Source organism: Mobula hypostoma, chromosome 29, assembly GCF_963921235.1.
Source record: "Mobula hypostoma chromosome 29, sMobHyp1.1, whole genome shotgun sequence".
Taxonomy (NCBI): Eukaryota; Metazoa; Chordata; class Chondrichthyes; order Myliobatiformes; family Myliobatidae; genus Mobula; species Mobula hypostoma.
The window spans coordinates 260,216-278,492 of NC_086125.1; the positions used below are offsets into that span (position 1 = coordinate 260,216).

Consider the following 18,277-nt stretch of genomic DNA (forward strand, 5'->3'; position numbering starts at 1 on the left):
TTTAACGTTAGGTGGTTGATGAACATTGTATATACTTCTTCACCTAAATCTCCAGAATGTGTTATTTCACTTGACTCCAAGAAGGCGTTTGATGGAGTTGAATGGGAATATTTATTTAACATCCTTAAGAAATTTAATTTTAGCTCAAAATTCATATCTTGGATTAAATTGATTTATCATATACCTTTGGCTTCTGTACTTACTAATAATCAGAGATCCCCCTTTTTTAGGCTTTTTCGAGGTAATAGACAGGGCTGTCCTTTAAGCCCTTTACTATTTAATATGCCTTGAAACTCTTGGCAGTCACTCTTCGTGATTCACCCAATATATTTGGCATTATTTGTGGGAATGAGACACATAAGGTATCATTATACGCAAACAACAGGAATTCTGCAGATGCTGGAAATTCAAGCAACATACATCAAAGTTGCTGGTGAACGCAGCAGGCCAGGCAGCATCTATAGGAAGAGGCGCAGTCGACGTTTCAGGCCGAGACCCTTCGTCAGGACTAACTGAAGGAAGAGTGAGTAAGGGATTTGAAAGCTGGAGGGGGAGGGGGAGATGCAAAATGATAGGAGAAGACAGGAGGGGGAGGGATGGAGCCGAGAGCTGGACAGGTGATAGGCAGAAGGGGATACGAGAGGATCATGGGACAGGAGGTCCGGGAAGAAAGACGGGGGGGGGGGTGACCCAGAGGATGGGCAAGAGGTATATTCAGAGGGACAGAGGGAGAAAAAGGAGAGTGAGAGAAAGAATGTGTGCATTAAAAAGAGTAACAGATGGGGTACGAGGGGGAGGTGGGGCCTAGCGGAAGTTAGAGAAGTCAATGTTCATGCCATCAGGTTGGAGGCTACCCAGACGGAATATAAGGTGTTGTTCCTCCAACCTGAGTGTGGCTTCATCTTTACAGTAGAGGAGGCCGTGGATAGACATGTCAGAATGGGAATGGGATGTGGAATTAAAATGTGTGGCCACTGGGAGATCCTGCTTTCTCTGGCGGACAGAGCGTAGATGTTCAGCAAAGCGGTCTCCCAGTCTGCGTCGGGTCTCACCAATATATAAAAGGCCACATCGGGAGCACCGGACGCAGTATATCACCCCAGTCGACTCACAGGTGAAGTGATGCCTCACCTGGAAGGACTGTTTGGGGCCCTGAATGGTGGTAAGGGAGGAAGTGTAAGGGCATGTGTAGCACTTGTTCCGCTTACACTTCCTCCCTTACCACCATTCAGGGCCCCAAACAGTCCTTCCAGGTGAGGCATCACTTCACCTGTGAGTCGACTGGGGTGATATACTGCGTCCGGTGCTCCCGATGTGGCCTTTTATATATTGGTGAGACCCGACGCAGACTGGGAGACCGCTTTGCTGAACATCTACGCTCTGTCCGCCAGAGAAAGCAGGATCTCCCAGTGGCCACACATTTTAATTCCACATCCCATTCCCATTCTGACATGTCTATCCACGGCCTCCTCTACTGTAAAGATGAAGCCACACTCAGGTTGGAGGAACAACACCTTATATTCCGTCTGGGTAGCCTCCAACCTGATGGCATGAACATTGACTTCTCTAACTTCCGCTAGGCCCCACCTCCCCCTCGTACCCCATCTGTTACTCTTTTTAATGCACACATTCTTTCTCTCACTCTCCTTTTTCTCCCTCTGTCCCTCTGAATATACCTCTTGCCCATCCTCTGGGTCACCCCCCCCCGTCTTTCTTCCCGGACCTCCTGTCCCATGATCCTCTCGTATCCCCTTCTGCCTATCACCTGTCCAGCTCTCGGCTCCATCCCTCCCCCTCCTGTCTTCTCCTATCATTTTGCATCTCCCCCTCCCCCTCCAGCTTTCAAATCCCTTACTCACTCTTCCTTCAGTTAGTCCTGACGAAGGGTCTCGGCCTGAAACGTCGACTGCGCCTCTTCCTATAGATGCTGCCTGGCCTGCTGCGTTCACCAGCAACTTTGATGTATGTTGCAGGTATCATTATATGTAGATGACCTGTTACTATATATCTCTAATCCAGAGAAATCCATTCCTGCAGTAATATTATTACTTGCTCAGTTTAGTAGTTTTTCTGGTTATAAATTGAATTTTAATAAGAGTGAGCTTTTTCCATTAAATATGCAAGCTCCAATCTATAGACAATCACCATTTAGACCGATTACTGATTATTTTACTTATTTGGGTGTTAAAATTACTAAGAAGCAGAAGGATCTATTTAAAGTTAACTTTTTACCCTTAATTGATCATGCTAAACAACTGCTTACTAAATGGTCCCCAATATCCCTATTGATCGAATCAATGCTATTAAGATGATTATTTTACCTAAATTTCTGTAACTATCTCAAGCGGTACCAATCTTCATCTCTAAACCCTTTTTTGATATTATTGATTCTAAAATTTCTTCATATATATGGCAGAATAAAAATCCTAGATTAAGTAAGAAATACTTACAGAAATCAGAAAAGGATGGCAGTTTGGCATTACCGAACTTTAGATTCTATTATTGGGCAATTAATATTTGATACCTAACGTTCCCGACGCAAGATTTGAATGAAATTCAATGTCATGATGGGTGAACCTTGAGTGTGAGTCTGTACAGGGGTTCTCATTGGCTTCTATTTTAGGGGCTTCGCTTCCCTTTACATTTACTAAACTGAATAAACAAATGATTAATCCAATAATTAAAGATACAATATGAATATGGTTTCAATTTCGTACATTTTTTTGGCTTGATTAAATTTATCTTTTCAAGTCCTATTATACCCAATTTTTTCTTCCAACCATCCAGAACTGATCAAGCTTTTGTTTTATGGAAAACGAAGTGAATAATATGTTTTTGTGGTTTATTCATGGATAATTGTCTAATATCCTTTGAACAGTTGTCAGATAAATATAATTTGCCTAGATCACGTTTTTTCAGATATTTACAGATTAGAAACTTTTTGAAGGTTATTTTACTACTTTTCTGATATCACATCAAATTGAAATTACAGATTTTTTTTTAGGTTTAAACCCGTCAGAAGAGTTTATTAGCAATTGTTTATAATTTAATTCTGAAAATACATTTAGGTATGTCTGATAAAATTAAGAATGAATGGGAAAGAGAACTTTACCCGTAGAGAAATAGGAGAAAATTCTCCAACTAGTTAACACTTCTTCAATGTTTGCTTTGATACAATTTCAGGTGGTTCACAGGGCCCATATGTCTAAGGATAAGTTAGCTTGTTTTTATGGTCATATAAATCCTGTCTGTGACAGATGTAAATCTGAGGTAGCTTCCTTGACATATGTTCTGGTCTTGTTCTCTTTTTGAAAAATATTTAAAAGACATTTTTGATATTATTTCAGTAGTTTTGCATATTGATTTACAACCTCATCCTATTACTGCAATTTTTGGACAACCAATGATAGACTTTAGAAATTTATTCCCTTCAGCTTGTCGTTTGATTGCATTTGTTACATTAATAGCCAGAAGATCTATTTTATTTAAATGGAAGGATTCTAATCCCCCTACTACATTTCAATGGTTTTCCCCAAACTATAACATGTTTAAATTTGGAAAAAAATTAGGAGTGGTATTATTGATCCTTCGGTTAAATTTGAAGAACATGGAGGCCATTTATTCAACATTTTCATATGATGTAAGTTGACCTTTTCTGAATCCTTTTTAATAACTTCCTGTTTGTGTATAGAGGAGTGGAGTTAATGACAAATAATGATTTCAACCGACGAAATATGGCAGGCCAGTCTTTGTTTTGTTTTGTTTTGTTTTAGTATAAGGGGTAAATCTTTTTTTTAAATCTTTTTCAGGTTCAGTTATTAAGGGATTGGGAGGTTTAAATTAAATATGTTACTCGGAGTCTGTGTCTGTATATGTTAACTGTTATTAATGTAATCCCGATCTCTTTGTATCATTATCATTGTTATGTTTATCAATTTGAAACTCAATAAAAAAGATTGAAAAAAAAGAAGAAAGAAATAATTACAAAAGAATAGTATTATTTACAAAATAACTGTAAATAAAAAGTAAGTGCTACAGCATACAAATATAAAAGTACCGAGACAGTACAATATGGGTGCAATACTGCTTAGCGCTGTGATGTGAGGGTCAGCAGGGTCACAGCCTCAGGGAAGAAGCTCTTCCTGTGCCTGCTGGTGTGGGAGTGGAGGCTCCTGTAGCGCCTACTGGATGGGAGGAAAGTAAAATGTCCATGGTTCAAGTGATATGCATCCTTGATAATGCTTTTCTCCCTGCCCAGGCAGCATTTATGGTAGATGTTCTCAATTTTCACCACCCGCTGTGTTTGATGTTAGAATGAAAGTTTAGTTGTATTTTTGCCACAGAACAAATAAAAATCCAAATTAAATCTGAGGAAGCCTTGCACAGCTAACTCTCTCAAAGAGATTTGATCTTCCCTTAAAAGATTAAACATTTTACAGCTTTGAAGTATTTTCATGAAATGCAGCAAAACAACTTCACGCAGCCTTTGATGGTCTTGATTAAGTATAAATATTTGCCAGCACTTTCCTGCTCTTCCTTGAAATAATGCATGAACCAGATATTTTATATTATGAAATAAAAATAATTTACCGCAACATAGTGGAAGCAAACAGTCTTAGCTTCAACGATCGCGATCAGCACAAATGCAGTCAATGGTGAATAGTCCTGTGATCCACGGATTCCTCCCTGCAGGGAAATACCACACATGAAAATACACCCCAGGCACACAAGATTTAAGCAATACTTGAATTAAGACAAATAAGACATTTAATTAAACTGGTTTTAATTGTTATAATGCCAATGGCCTCAAATAATCCAGCAAAAAAGGTATGTTGCCCCATCAAGATCAGCTGATGAAGATATAATTAAACAATGAAATGATAAATTGTGTAAAATGACAAACAGCATTCAATTTATGTGTAATTTGGATAGACATGAAATGTTCCCATCCTGTGAATGAAGAAAAGAATAAATCTCCTTTATTGTTGAAGAAAGACACTTCCTTTGCATTTTAAAGCTAATTTTGACCTTGTTTTGAATTTTCAGTCAATTTTCTACATTGTTTTGTAGTCTTCATCACTTTAACCGATCCTGTCTCCTCAACCCCATTTTCCCTCACCTTTTCTCATCTTTGGTCTCTATAAATGGCAGATATCTGCATTTATATCCCTGTCCTCAGCCTGTTCCCCAAGACCAACCTCTTCTAAAATCCTTTCACTTAGTATTTCTCTCCCCACTTCCAAACATTATCATAAAACATACTTCAGATTGATGTACATACACTCAGTGGCCACTTTATTAGGTACAGCTGCACATCTGTTCGTTAATGCCATTATCTAATCAGCCAATCAGGTGGCAGCAACACAATGCATAAGACGTGCAGACATGGTCAAGAGGTTTAAGCAACATCAGAATTGGGAAGAAATGTGATCTATGTGACTTTGACTAAAGAATAATTATTGGTGTCAGATGGGGTAGATTAAGTATCTCTGAAACTACTGATCTTCTTGGAGTTTCACACACAGCAGTCTCTAGAGCTTACAGAGAATGGTGCAAAACACAAAAGATATCCAGTGAGCCACAAATCTGTGGGTGAAAATGCCTTGCTAATGAGCGAGCTCAGAGGAGAATGGCCAGACTGGTTCAGGATGACAGAAGGGTGACAGTAACTCAAATAATCACACATTACTACAGTGCAGAAGCGCATCTCTGAATGCACAACATCTGAAATGTTGAAGTAGATGGGTTATAACAGCAGGCGACCACGAACATACACTCAGTGGCCACTTAATTAGGTCGAGTAGCTCAGCAGTTTAGGAAGTATTGATGAAAGGAAACAAACACTTGATGATATGGAACACACACAAATGCTGGAGGAACTCAGCAGGCCAGGCAGCATCTACGGAAAAGAGTGCAGTCGACGTTTCAAACCGAGCCCCTTCGGCAGGACTGGAGAAAGAAAAAGATGAGGAGTCAGAATCAGAAGGTGGGAGGAGGGGAGGAAGCACAAGGAAGAACTGGGAAGTTGGTTGCTGAAAGAGATATATGCTGGGAAATGCTGGGAAACACAGCAGGTCAGGTGGCGTATATGGATAAGCATTTAACGTTTGTGCCGTGACCCTTCATTGGGACTCAGCACAAATCATCAACAGGCAAGGAGAGGAGGCGAGGGAGGGAAAAGGGGATGGGGAATAGGCAAGGAGGGGCATTACTGGAAGTTCGAGAAATTGATATTCATGCCATCAGGTTGGAGGCTACCCAGACTGAATACAAGGTTATAAGATGTTGCTCCTCCAACCTGCGTGTGGCCTCATCATGACAGTAGAGGAGGCAGTAGTGCTTGCCCATTGCTTCCCTTTGGTGCTCCTCCCCCTTCTTTCTTCCCTGGCCTTCTGTCCTCTCCTATTATATTCCCCCTTTTCCAGCCCTGTATCTCTTTCACCAATTTCCCAGCTCTTTACCTCACCCCTCCCACATTCCCAGTTTCACCTACCACCTTATGTCTGTCTCATCCCAAATTGTCAACGGTACTCTTTTCCATAGACACTGCCTGGCCTGCTGAGTTCCTCCAGCATTTTGTGTGTGTTGCTTGAGTTTCCAGCATCTGCAGCTTTTCACTAGTTGATGATTTGTGCCGAGTCCCAATGAAGGGTCACGGCACAAAATGTTAAATGCTTATCCATATACACCACCTGACCTGCTGTGTTTCCCAGCATTTTGTACATATTGGATTATGAAATTACTGGATGATCATTTAAGCACTTTTCAATATGATGTGATACAAGTAAACTACCATCATTACTTTGTCAGACCCAAGAATGTGTGATATAATCATAGAGTAAGACAGCACGGTGTTACGTACCCCGTAACTGGGTTGCCAAACCAGCAGAAATGGATCACTCAGTTGGAGTCTGGAGTACTAGAACTAAGAAAGTTTTATTAAAGAAACAAGCAACACAGTAATCGAAAGGATAATAAATGCAACAGTTCAGTGATGATAAACACACATGTGCACAGAATTAAGATGACAGCATCAATCAAGCTCTATCGTTGTCTAGGGGTAAATGACCAATTTCAAAATGACTCAAAGTTCAGTCCAGTTTAGTAGTTCAGTTCGCAGTAATCGTTGCCATGGCGGTGGACAACGTGGGGGAAGAGAGAGATAGAATAGGAACAACTCATCATTCAGAACGGCTTCACTCACAGACCAGCAAGATGGCTCACAGACCAGCGAGATGGCTCACAAACAGCTTTTGGGCAGGTCCTTGGTGATGTCACCTGAGGTCACCGACTGTGACCCCTCCTCCAGATGCGGTCGATCCTCTGCAGTGAACCCGGCACCCAGGCAAGGGCGGACACACACCGGGTTCCCGCTGATCGTACCTTTCCACCCTTGTCGTTGTCTGGGACTTCTCACCCACTCGTGAGAAGCGCACCGCTTCCAGGGTCTCGTTACCTCGGGTGGCGTGTGTGTCTGTCTTAGCGAACCTGTCCCTTTTTATCCCCCTGCTGGGGTATCGCCTGTCCATCACTTCAAACAGTTCAGGGCTCAAAGGGGGGAGCCGCTCCAGACAGCTCTTCCTCCCACATCCCTTCATTACACATCTCCAGACGCTGCTCCATTGTTCCTTATCTCTCCTTCCCCTGAGGGCAGGTGGCAGACCAACTGCTGATGCCACTGATGCTAGCCCAGGCCAGCAAACATCTTAATTTTATGTGTATTCTCGTAACACTTCCCCCCTTTAAGGATTTTTACCGGGAGGTAAAAATTACAAACATGACTACATTATCTGATACATACACAATATACATCTTTAACAGTTATTTAGCTAATACAGAGAATTTGAAATTGTCAACACCTTGACAGACAGTCATCACATTTTCTGTTCCTTTTACACGTGTTATTAATAATCCCTTAGACCAGGCTCCAACTCAGCAAACTTCATAGTGGCCAAAAACACTGATGAATTGCGACCAATGTAACCTCTCATTTGGTTTTGTCCCGGACCACAACAACAAGGGTCGTCCCATTCCGACTCAATTTTCCCTCGCAAGGGCTTAGTAGGAGGGGGACGGGTATTGACCGCAGAGTTATTGCAAAACTTCCTGCAGTACCCCACCATCTCCAAAAGCCTTCTGAGGGCCCTCTTGTCTGTCGGGGTTGGGAGGTCAGCGATAGCCTGCACTGTAGCTTGCATCACTGCCAGCTGCCCCTGTGTCACCACAATTCCCAGGTAAGTGACATTCGCGTGGCCGAATTCATTTTTTCCAAGGTTCACTATCAAGCTGGCTTCAGACAGCCGTGTTAAATTGCCAATACACACCTCTGTGTTCATCAGCCCTTTAGTCACTGAATTACTCAAAAAATATGGGTGTTGTTTGCTTGGCTGCCCTATTGTAACCGACATAACCCAACGTCCCAGTTCTTTGCATTTCCTCGGGACAATCAAACACATGGGTGCGAGTCGTTTAATTACTCCTTCGGGGATTAAGGGAGAGACCTTATCAGTAGACCTGGCCAAAACAATAGCCTTCTCCCATCTGACCGATCCCATCCTAATCTTTTCAAAATGGTTTTTTCCTCTTATCAAGGGGCCCCTAGCTTCATTGATTTCCACGCTAACACCGACTAGGTTTGTTAGCATATCAAAAGCCGGTGACCGTCTCAGTTCGCGTCGGTCATGATCAATAACATTTTTCCCCCTGGGCAGCCGGTAACTCTCTTTCATGATTCCACCAACTGTTTCCTCCAGCACCGCAAAATGTCCACCGGGGGGTACCTCGTGGGCCATGTTAAAAACCTCATCCCCATAACTCTTTTGCACCACCCCCCACTCCTCATCTGCGGATGCTGTACTTGATTTCCCTTTCTTCCTTAGCACTTCCTCATCCGCACAATAGCCTACTAGTTCCCTTGTCAAGGCTGTGTCAGAGAGAGCTGTCTCGGCCAAAATCATCAGCCCCTCGTCTCGCTCTTGCGTCTGCACAAATTCTTTCCTGGCTACTGCTACGTCCGTCCCAGCTCCCTCACTACCTCTTATCTCACTACACCCTGTCTCATACAAGGTTGGCAGAAATGTTTCAGCCAAATTCACCATCGCGGGCGGGGCCTCCATGCTGGCAGGCTGACCCGTCAATCTCACGACTGGGAACACGATTCCTCCGGCGATGTCATTACCGAGCAAGACTTCCACGTCTTTCATCGGTAATTCGGACCTCACCCCGATCGTGACTAGTCCAGAGACCAGGTTGCTCTGTAAATGTATCTGGTGCAAAGGGACTGACTCTGTCCCTTCCCCAACACCTTTGACCTCTACCTCCCCAGTCTGGGTCTCTGAGCTAAACTCTAATACACTCTTCAGTATTAGTGACTGACACGCTCCTGTGTCTCTCCAGATCCGTACTGGAACTGGTTTTAACCTCTCCTTCACTGACACCAGTCCGGCCGAGATAAACCTCTCGCGCCCTTCCTGGACTTTTTCAGACCTGTCCTTCCCTAGCGGTTCGCTTAACAGCTCAATACAGCCATTCAAAATTTCCGCTTTTCCTTTCCCCGTCTCCTTCCTTGGGGCAAAGCACCTGGACGCAAAGTGTCCGACTTTCCCACAATTATAACAGACGACCCCAGGAGACTTCCTACCAGACTGCTCCCGGTCTACCTTATCCTTTTCACTAGTCCCCGGCTTACTTTCTGACTTTTCCGGCGGACTCTCCCCGCCGTCCTGACTACCCTTCTGGTAGCCTTTACTCGGGGCAACCTTCATTTTATGCGTCAACGCATACTCATCCGCTAACTTAGCAGTTGCGGCTAACGTGGCTGCCTCTTTCTCATCGAGGTAGGGTCTCATACCCTCAGGGACACAACCTTTAAACTGCTCAATCAGAACCAGTTGCAGCAGTCTGTCATAATCCCCCTCTACCCCTTTCGAGGCGCACCAACGCTCACAATATGTTTGCATCTCGCGAGCAAACTCCAAATACGTGCGGTCCCACCGCTTCCTCGCATTCCGGAACCTCTGCCGGTATGCCTCCGGGACCAACTCATAAATCCTGAGGATGGCCTCCTTCACCACCTCATACTTCTGGGCATCTTCCGCGGATAAAGCTGAGTAAGCTTGTTGGGCTTTCCCTTTCAGTACACTCTGAAGTAAGACAACCCACTTATCCCTCGGCCATTCCTGACTTATGGCCACTTTTTCGAAATGGAGAAAGTACCGATCCACATCGGTATCATCAAATGGGGGAACCAGCCTAACCTCCTGGGTCGCCCGGAACCCTCCACCTTGGTTCGGCACGAGCCCCTGCTCGGCCCTTATCTTTAACTTCTCCAGCTCAAATTCCCTTTCCCTCTGTTTCTCCTCTCTCTCCAACTGTCTTTCTCTCTCTTGCCTTTCTACCTCTTTCTCTCTCTCTCGCCTTTCTAACTCTCTCTCTTTCTCCTGCCTTTCTAACTCTCTCTCTTTCTCCCGCCTTTCTAACTCTCTCTCTTTCTCCCGCCTTTCTAACTGCTTCTCTTCGTGTTCTAACTGCCGTACCCGGAACTCGTGCTCGAGTCTCAGTTTTTCAAGCTGTACCTGTACCGCGTCTCCAGCAGGTTTTTCAATAGACACCTCCCCCAGCTCACCTTGGGGAAACACACCTTTAGATACATAGTGCTCTACAATAGCTCTGTGTATCTCCTCTCTCCTCATTGTCGACTTCACCTTAGCAAGATTCACCCGTTTGGCCACAGCTATCAATTCCGATTTCCTGGCATCCTCTAATGCCTCCAAGGTCGGCGCCTTTATAAATTCCTCAACCTCCATTTCTGCTGTTTGTCTTTTCTTTCTTTCGGGAATTTTAACCCAATCAATTTACTCCGTCCCAAATTTAGCGTTCAAAATCCCGGACGAGCCCCCACTTATGTTACGTACCCCGTAACTGGGTTGCCAAACCAGCAGAAATGGATCACTCAGTTGGAGTCTGGAGTACTAGAACTAAGAAAGTTTTATTAAAGAAACAAGCAACACAGTAATCGAAAGGATAATAAATGCAACAGTTCAGTGATGATAAACACACATGTGCACAGAATTAAGATGACAGCATCAATCAAGCTCTATCGTTGTCTAGGGGTAAATGACCAATTTCAAAATGACTCAAAGTTCAGTCCAGTTTAGTAGTTCAGTTCGCAGTAATCGTTGCCATGGCGGTGGACAACGTGGGGGAAGAGAGAGATAGAATAGGAACAACTCATCATTCAGAACGGCTTCACTCACAGACCAGCAAGATGGCTCACAGACCAGCGAGATGGCTCACAAACAGCTTTTGGGCAGGTCCTTGGTGATGTCACCTGAGGTCACCGACTGTGACCCCTCCTCCAGATGCGGTCGATCCTCTGCAGTGAACCCGGCACCCAGGCAAGGGCGGACACACACCGGGTTCCCGCTGATCGTACCTTTCCACCCTTGTCGTTGTCTGGGACTTCTCACCCACTCGTGAGAAGCGCACCGCTTCCAGGGTCTCGTTACCTCGGGTGGCGTGTGTGTCTGTCTTAGCGAACCTGTCCCTTTTTATCCCCCTGCTGGGGTATCGCCTGTCCATCACTTCAAACAGTTCAGGGCTCAAAGGGGGGAGTCGCTCCAGACAGCTCTTCCTCCCACATCCCTTCATTACACATCTCCAGACGCTGCTCCATTGTTCCTTATCTCTCCTTCCCCTGAGGGCAGGTGGCAGACCAACTGCTGATGCCACTGATGCTAGCCCAGGCCAGCAAACATCTTAATTTTATGTGTATTCTCGTAACAACGGGAATGCTGTCTTTCCAACTAGTCCACTTTGACCATGGTCCACAACAAAGCCAGTACTATTTGGCCAGGTTTATCATGTATTTCTCTACTTAACCCTAAAATGCCCTCTGAAATGAGCCAGGAACTTATGTAGATCAAGGATTATAAATGATGGATAACTAAGGAAGACAAGCCAAGGCCACCAACTCCTGAGAACAAATAAATGGAAAGTTGCCCAACTTTTCAATAAATTGCCACAGTCTTACTGATCTGAATAACCCCTTTCATTGATGTGTTATTATCTGGTTCCATGTTACACAATCAAGAGTGAAAAAGTGTAAATAAGATATTTCACTTACAATCATCTCTCCATGAATTACTGCAGAATCCTCATGGAAGTGACCATCAGGTTTTTGTTTGTTTAATATCAGCCACTTCACAGCTCCACAGAGTACATGTGGCTCAACTGTGATCAAGTTATGTGCCATTGCAAACACCTTAACCACGTAGGCAGTTAACCTGCATTGAAAGAAATACAGCACAAATTTATTTGATAAAAGTTCAAGGGTAGAAGTTCACTCTTTATTGTACATTGAATTAAGATCTGCTTCCAGCACAAATGGTGCATGTGAGTTTGATTTCAATGTTAAAGCGAAGGTACATTGGTAGTAGGAGTATGGAGGATTATAGTCCCAGTGCAAATCAGTGGGATTGGGCAGTTTAAAAGGTTTTGGCATGGACTAGGTGGGCCAAAGGGCTTGTTTCTGTGCTGTACTTTTCTATGACTCTGTGCTTTGAAGCTCTAGTCCTGAAGGGGGACATCTTTCATAGTATCACTTCCCTGGCACTCGTAAAAGATAACAAATTGAGAGCATAACGAGAAGATAGATATTCTGAACTGCTAAAACATTAAAAATAATCAAATGAAGAAATCTAACCATGAAGCCTGTAATAACATCACAGATTAATTCATTCTTGCAACCCTTGGAAACCGTTTATTTGCAAAACAACTATTATTTTCAACAATTTTATCCATGGAATTAGTTCACAGCAGTCAAGACATACACTATTTCTAAAAGAATCATTATTCATTTTTAGAATGGAAGATTTTCAAACCAATTTTGTGCATTCTATACATCTGGTATTGCTTTGCATTCACAAGCATCATTTGTAGAGGTAGAAAATTTAATGGCATTTTATACTTGCGGTAACAGCATATCACCAAAAAGAAATCATAATAACGTACTGGGAATTCAGCTTATGCTCAGAAAGGAGAGGGAAATGTTAAAAGTCAGTTTGAATATACCATGTGCTGGATGGCCGACCGATAAAAGCTGCATAAGAACCATCTTCCTTGCGATACGCCAATTCTTGGATATAACCTGGGTAAAAAAAAATACGAGAATTACGAATTTGGTAGATTCCAAACAGTAACAAAATGCTGGGAAAACAGATCTGTAGAAATTTGGATCTTTCCCACTGAATTTCTATGTACTGTGCTTATGAAAGTAGAAATTTTTGTTAAAGCACATTCACGTTGAGTTACTCTATTCTGAAAATTTGATTCTGAATTACAGGCACACACGTTGAATTACTATATACTGACAATTTGATTGTTGTATCATGTTCCAAAATGAGATATGCTCCATTTCTAAACACTCATTATACAGCCTCCACTACAAGAGGACTGGCAGACCACAGTACGAGTGCTTGCAACACTGTGTGTCCGACAGAGTGATCAGCAGCACTGGGGCTCCACAGGGGACTGTCTTGTCTCCTTTTCTCCTCACCATTTACACTTCGGACTTCAAATACTGCACAGAGTCTTGTCATCTTCAGAAGTTTTCAGATGACTCTGCCATAGTTGGATGCATCAGCAAGGGAGATGAGGCTGAGTACAGGGCTACGGTAGGAAACTTTGTCACATGGTGTGAGCAGAATTATCTGCAGCTTAATGTGAAAAAGACTAAGGAGCTGGTGGTAGACCTGAGGAGAGCTAAGGTACCGGTGACCCCTGTTTCCATCCAGGGGGTCAGTGTGGACATGGTGGAGGATTACGAATACCTGGGGGTATGAATTGACAATAAACTGGACTGGTCAAAGAACACTGAGGCTGTCTACACGAAGGGTCAGAGCCGTCTCTATTTCCTGAGGAGACTGAGGTCCTTTAACATCTGCCAAACGATGCTGAGGATGTTCTACGAGTCTGTGGTGGCCAGTGCTATCATGTTTGCTGTTGTGTGCTGGGGCAGCAGGCTGAGGGTAGCAGACACCAACAGAATCAACAAACTCATTCGTAAGGTCAGTGATGTTGTGGGGATGGAACTGGACTCTCTGACGGTGGTGTCTGAAAAGAGGATGCTGTCCAAGTTGCATGCCATCTTGGTCAATGTCTCCCATCCTCTACATAATGTACTGGGTGGACACAGGAGTACATTCAGCCAGAGACTCATTCCACCGAGATGCAGCACTGAGTGTCATAGGAAGTCATTCCTGCCTGTGGCCATCAAACTTTACAACTCCTCCCTTGGAGGGTCAGACATCCTGAGCCAATAGGCTGGTCCTGGATTTATTTCATAATTTACTGGCATAATTTACATATTACTATTTAACTATTTATGGTTCTATTACTACTTATTATTTATGGAACAACTGTAACGAAAACCAATTTCCCCCAGGATTAATAAAGTATGACTATGACTATTTAGAAGTATACATTTATTAAAGTATTTACATATTCAAACAATATTGTGAATTACCTTTACTCTAACACTTTGCCCTCTGACTTCACCTCAGCTGCACAGATACATTTGTCATCTCCTCATGCCTGTGATCTTCATAGTTCATCCCCCCTGCAGCCTATTTTATGAGTCTCAAATGGATCCTAATTTGTTTCCTGTCCTGCAATTACTGTTATTATCCTTCACCCTGACACCTTGATCATTTTGAAATATCATGTTCTCAGATGTCACTTTTTAAACAGATACTTGTTTTCCCTTTGTAGTTCCTATTTGTCAATGCCAATATACTCTTTCCCTTTTCCATCTTAAGTCTTCACTGACCTAGTGGTCACAAATTGCCCTGACATTTAGTTTTATATCATTAACATATATTGCAGAAGCAAGGGATTGCTACACTCTGAAATCCTAGAGGTAACAGCACAAAAGACTACAAATTGCCAAGCAACCATTACATTTTGCTCCCTAACAATTTTGGATTCAATTTGCCTTTCCCTTGGATCCAGCGCAATTGTTTTTTTTTTGTCCTGTCTGGCATGCCAGATCACAGCTGATCCTAAATCTCAAATTCCTTGCTTAATCCCAGCATCTATTAATTTTAATAATATCCATAAGTCTAGAAGACCATAAGAACACAAGACATAGAAACAGAATTTGGCCATTCAGCCCGAGTCTGCTCCACCATTCCATCATGGCTGATCCCGGATCCCACTCAAGCCCGTACATCTGCCTTCTCACCATATCCTTTGATGCACTGACTGATCAGGAAATGATCAAATTCCGCCTTAAATATACTCATGTAGTTGGCCTCCACCGCAGTCTGTGGCAGAGCATTCCATAGATTTACTACTCTCTGGCTAAAAATCTTCCTTCTTACTTCTGTTATAAAGGGTTGTCAAACAGTTTTGAGGCTATGCCTTCTAGTTTTGGATACCCCTACCGTAGGAATCATTCTCTCCACATCCACCCGATCTAGTCCTTTCAACATTTGGTAAGTTTCAGTGGGATCTTCCTGCATTTTTCTAAATTCTATTGAATACAGGTGCAAAGATGCCAAATGCTCCTCATATGTTAACCCCTTCATTCCTGAAATTATCCTCATGAACCTCCTCTGGACCCTCTCCAATGTCAACACATCCTTTCAGTCTCTGATGGAGAATTCACTTTACCACAATCTTCAGCTTTTATTGACAATCTATTTTTATAAAAAAAAATCAACACCTTATCAACAACATTATCAACTTGAAGCATTGTTGCCTTATACATGTGATGCCAGATGCTCAAAGCAAACATCTATGGTCATACTTAAAATTTAACCGGTTTACATAGTATTTTTTAACAATGCTTTTTTATTTTACTCAATGTGCATAAATCAGTGATGCTCTGTACCTCGTTGAATACTCTTCACTGCATTTTCTCTAAGGTCCACTCCCAGCTTCAACCACTGATCGGTTTTGTCTAGGTACACTGTAACAATCAGCACTGGTGTCATTGATGCCATGTTCTGTTCGCCACATCCAGTTGGAACACGGATTAGATGCTTCAGTTTCATCGCGTCGATAGTATTTTCAATTGTCTCAGCTAAAAGGTCTCCTGTTTCATTGATGAAATAAATTTGAGTATTCTGTTAAATATACAAACATACTCATTCAAGGATAGGTATAACTGATGGTATTTCAGAAGATAAGAAAAGAAATTCCATGCATTTACACATAGAGATCTAATCTCTTTCATTTTCTTGGAAAGAATTTTTTGATGAAGCTACATGAATTTTCTCAAATTTTCTGTCGTGGCTTACTTAAGGTTGTTATAGCTGGAGGGCTGTAATGGGGGCAAGCTCCCAGCTACCTATTAAATTCTCCCAATGGCATGCACCTCAAATAGCCTCTGACAATCAAGTCCAGCTCCAGGACTTTATGTGTGGCTTAGCTACTAAGCCCTGCAAAACCGTTTCTACTGACAGGAGGGGCAAAAGCAGGTTACCGGTGCCTTCGGGCAGATGGGACTCGACAGCCATGGTTAGCAGCTCATCTGGGAGAAGAAAAACTCTGATCTCAAACCTTCACTACCTTGTGGCTAAACCCTCTCATGGGGAAGGCCTTGGGAGTAAATGCTGAGGGAAAAATCTAGAGCTGGAGTCGGTAAGGCAGTCCCATGTTGAGTTCAACACTGACTGACAAATCCTGTGATACTGCTGATGCCAAACTCTATTGGTCTTTCCCATTCCATTCCATCTGTACGGTCTGATGATGTGTGGAGGAAGGGGGGTTTGCTACGTCGGCAACAATTTGCTCTCCATATTGTTCTGCACAGGCTTGTATATCTAGACTGCCAGGATGCAACATCCATGGTTAACTCTGACCGATGGAGGTCTCACACATGGATTGCTGTGATAAGAAAGGTTTTGCTTTAGAGCAAGTGTTTCCAACCTTTTTTATGCCATATACCAATACCAATAATCATGGGTCTATGGTCCTCAGGTTGGGACTTGCTCTAGTCGATGCAAAAGAGAACTGTTCAAAGAGCTGAAGGGAAAAATACAGATGCCATGGGTATAAAACAGGGAGAATGTGGTTAATTGGATAACTCTATCTAGAGTGCAGCACAAAGACAAGAGGGCCACTAATCTCCATCTGTACGGTACTATTTTGTAATTCCACAACCCATATATTTTATAAAAGAAACTAGAACAAAATATTTGAGATTCTTCATGAAACTCTTTTCTTCAGTAGAATAATGAACATGATCTTTTTAACTATATAAACAGCATTTAATAAATTATGCTAGTTGAAATCTCCATTTGATTTCTCGCTATAGAATGGTGCAAAAGTAAAACACAGGAAGTGATAATCAGGACCAAAATAATCCCCATTAGTCCCAAATATCTATCCTTCTTTGAAAGTTCTTGTTAAATCTCTTTTCAGTGCCTTTTCAGATTATGTTGATTCCAGAAGTAAAGCAAATATAGCAACATTTGTAATGAAAATAAATCAACTTTTGAGAAAATAAATACATAAAATTCAGGATAGCAGGAATTTGCAGACTGATTTGTTTGCTGCTTTCATGGCGGTCATGCAAAAACTCTCTGGAAAAATATCAAAGACAAAATGGATCAAGTGGCAGTGTTGACCACTGCAACAGCATTTACTTAGCAAAGACATACAGATCATAAAGACTGCAGCGATAAAAAAATTCTTTGCCAAGCAGACAGACCAAAACATAATTTCTACACATATTTGTACACACCAAAACATAATTTCTCATGATAAAACTCTGATTTCTTTTCATATTTTGTGAAAGATCCTAAAACGTTATTGAGAAAACAGAATTTTCTTATCAGAAAAAACAGAGAGCTAAAGGAAGATATATAGGGGAATAGTAATGATCGGGTCATAAAATATATCCCTGGTGCTGTCTGAAAGACGTTGTAAATATTGTAATACTAATAATATGGGTGGCGGGGTGGAGGTATGCCTCTACCAAAGGAGAAGTAAGCTGCTCCTTTGCTCCTTTTCTCTGCTAGCCTGCAGGTCACCCTTGGGCAAGGTGCTCCTACCCTGATCAGGGTCACATGAAGCCAGGTGGGCAGGTGGTGGATGGTCGTATGAGCAGCTGTTGCATGTCACAAGTCCTGGTTATGTGACCACTGACACAAAGTAGTCTCTGAGGAGTATTGATAATGGCTGGTGTCACGCATCTTGTAAAGACACTGCCTGAATGAAGGCAAGTGGCAAATGACTTCTGTATAAAAATTTCCCAAGAACAATCATGGTC

At 42.6% G+C, this 18,277-nt stretch overlaps 1 protein-coding gene across 1 annotated transcript in view; it reads right to left on the bottom strand.

Moving 5' to 3' along the window:
• Positions 1-18,277, bottom strand: part of LOC134339400 (complement C3-like) — a 219,169-nt gene that overhangs the window by 54,086 nt on the left and 146,806 nt on the right. The window contains exons 24-27 of the mRNA XM_063035863.1: positions 15,893-16,096; positions 13,072-13,147; positions 12,125-12,284; positions 4,591-4,686 (exon numbers count right to left, since the gene is read on the bottom strand). Of these exons, the coding sequence (XP_062891933.1) occupies positions 4,591-4,686; positions 12,125-12,284; positions 13,072-13,147; positions 15,893-16,096 (536 nt within the window). The remainder of the gene's footprint in view (positions 1-4,590; positions 4,687-12,124; positions 12,285-13,071; positions 13,148-15,892; positions 16,097-18,277) is intronic.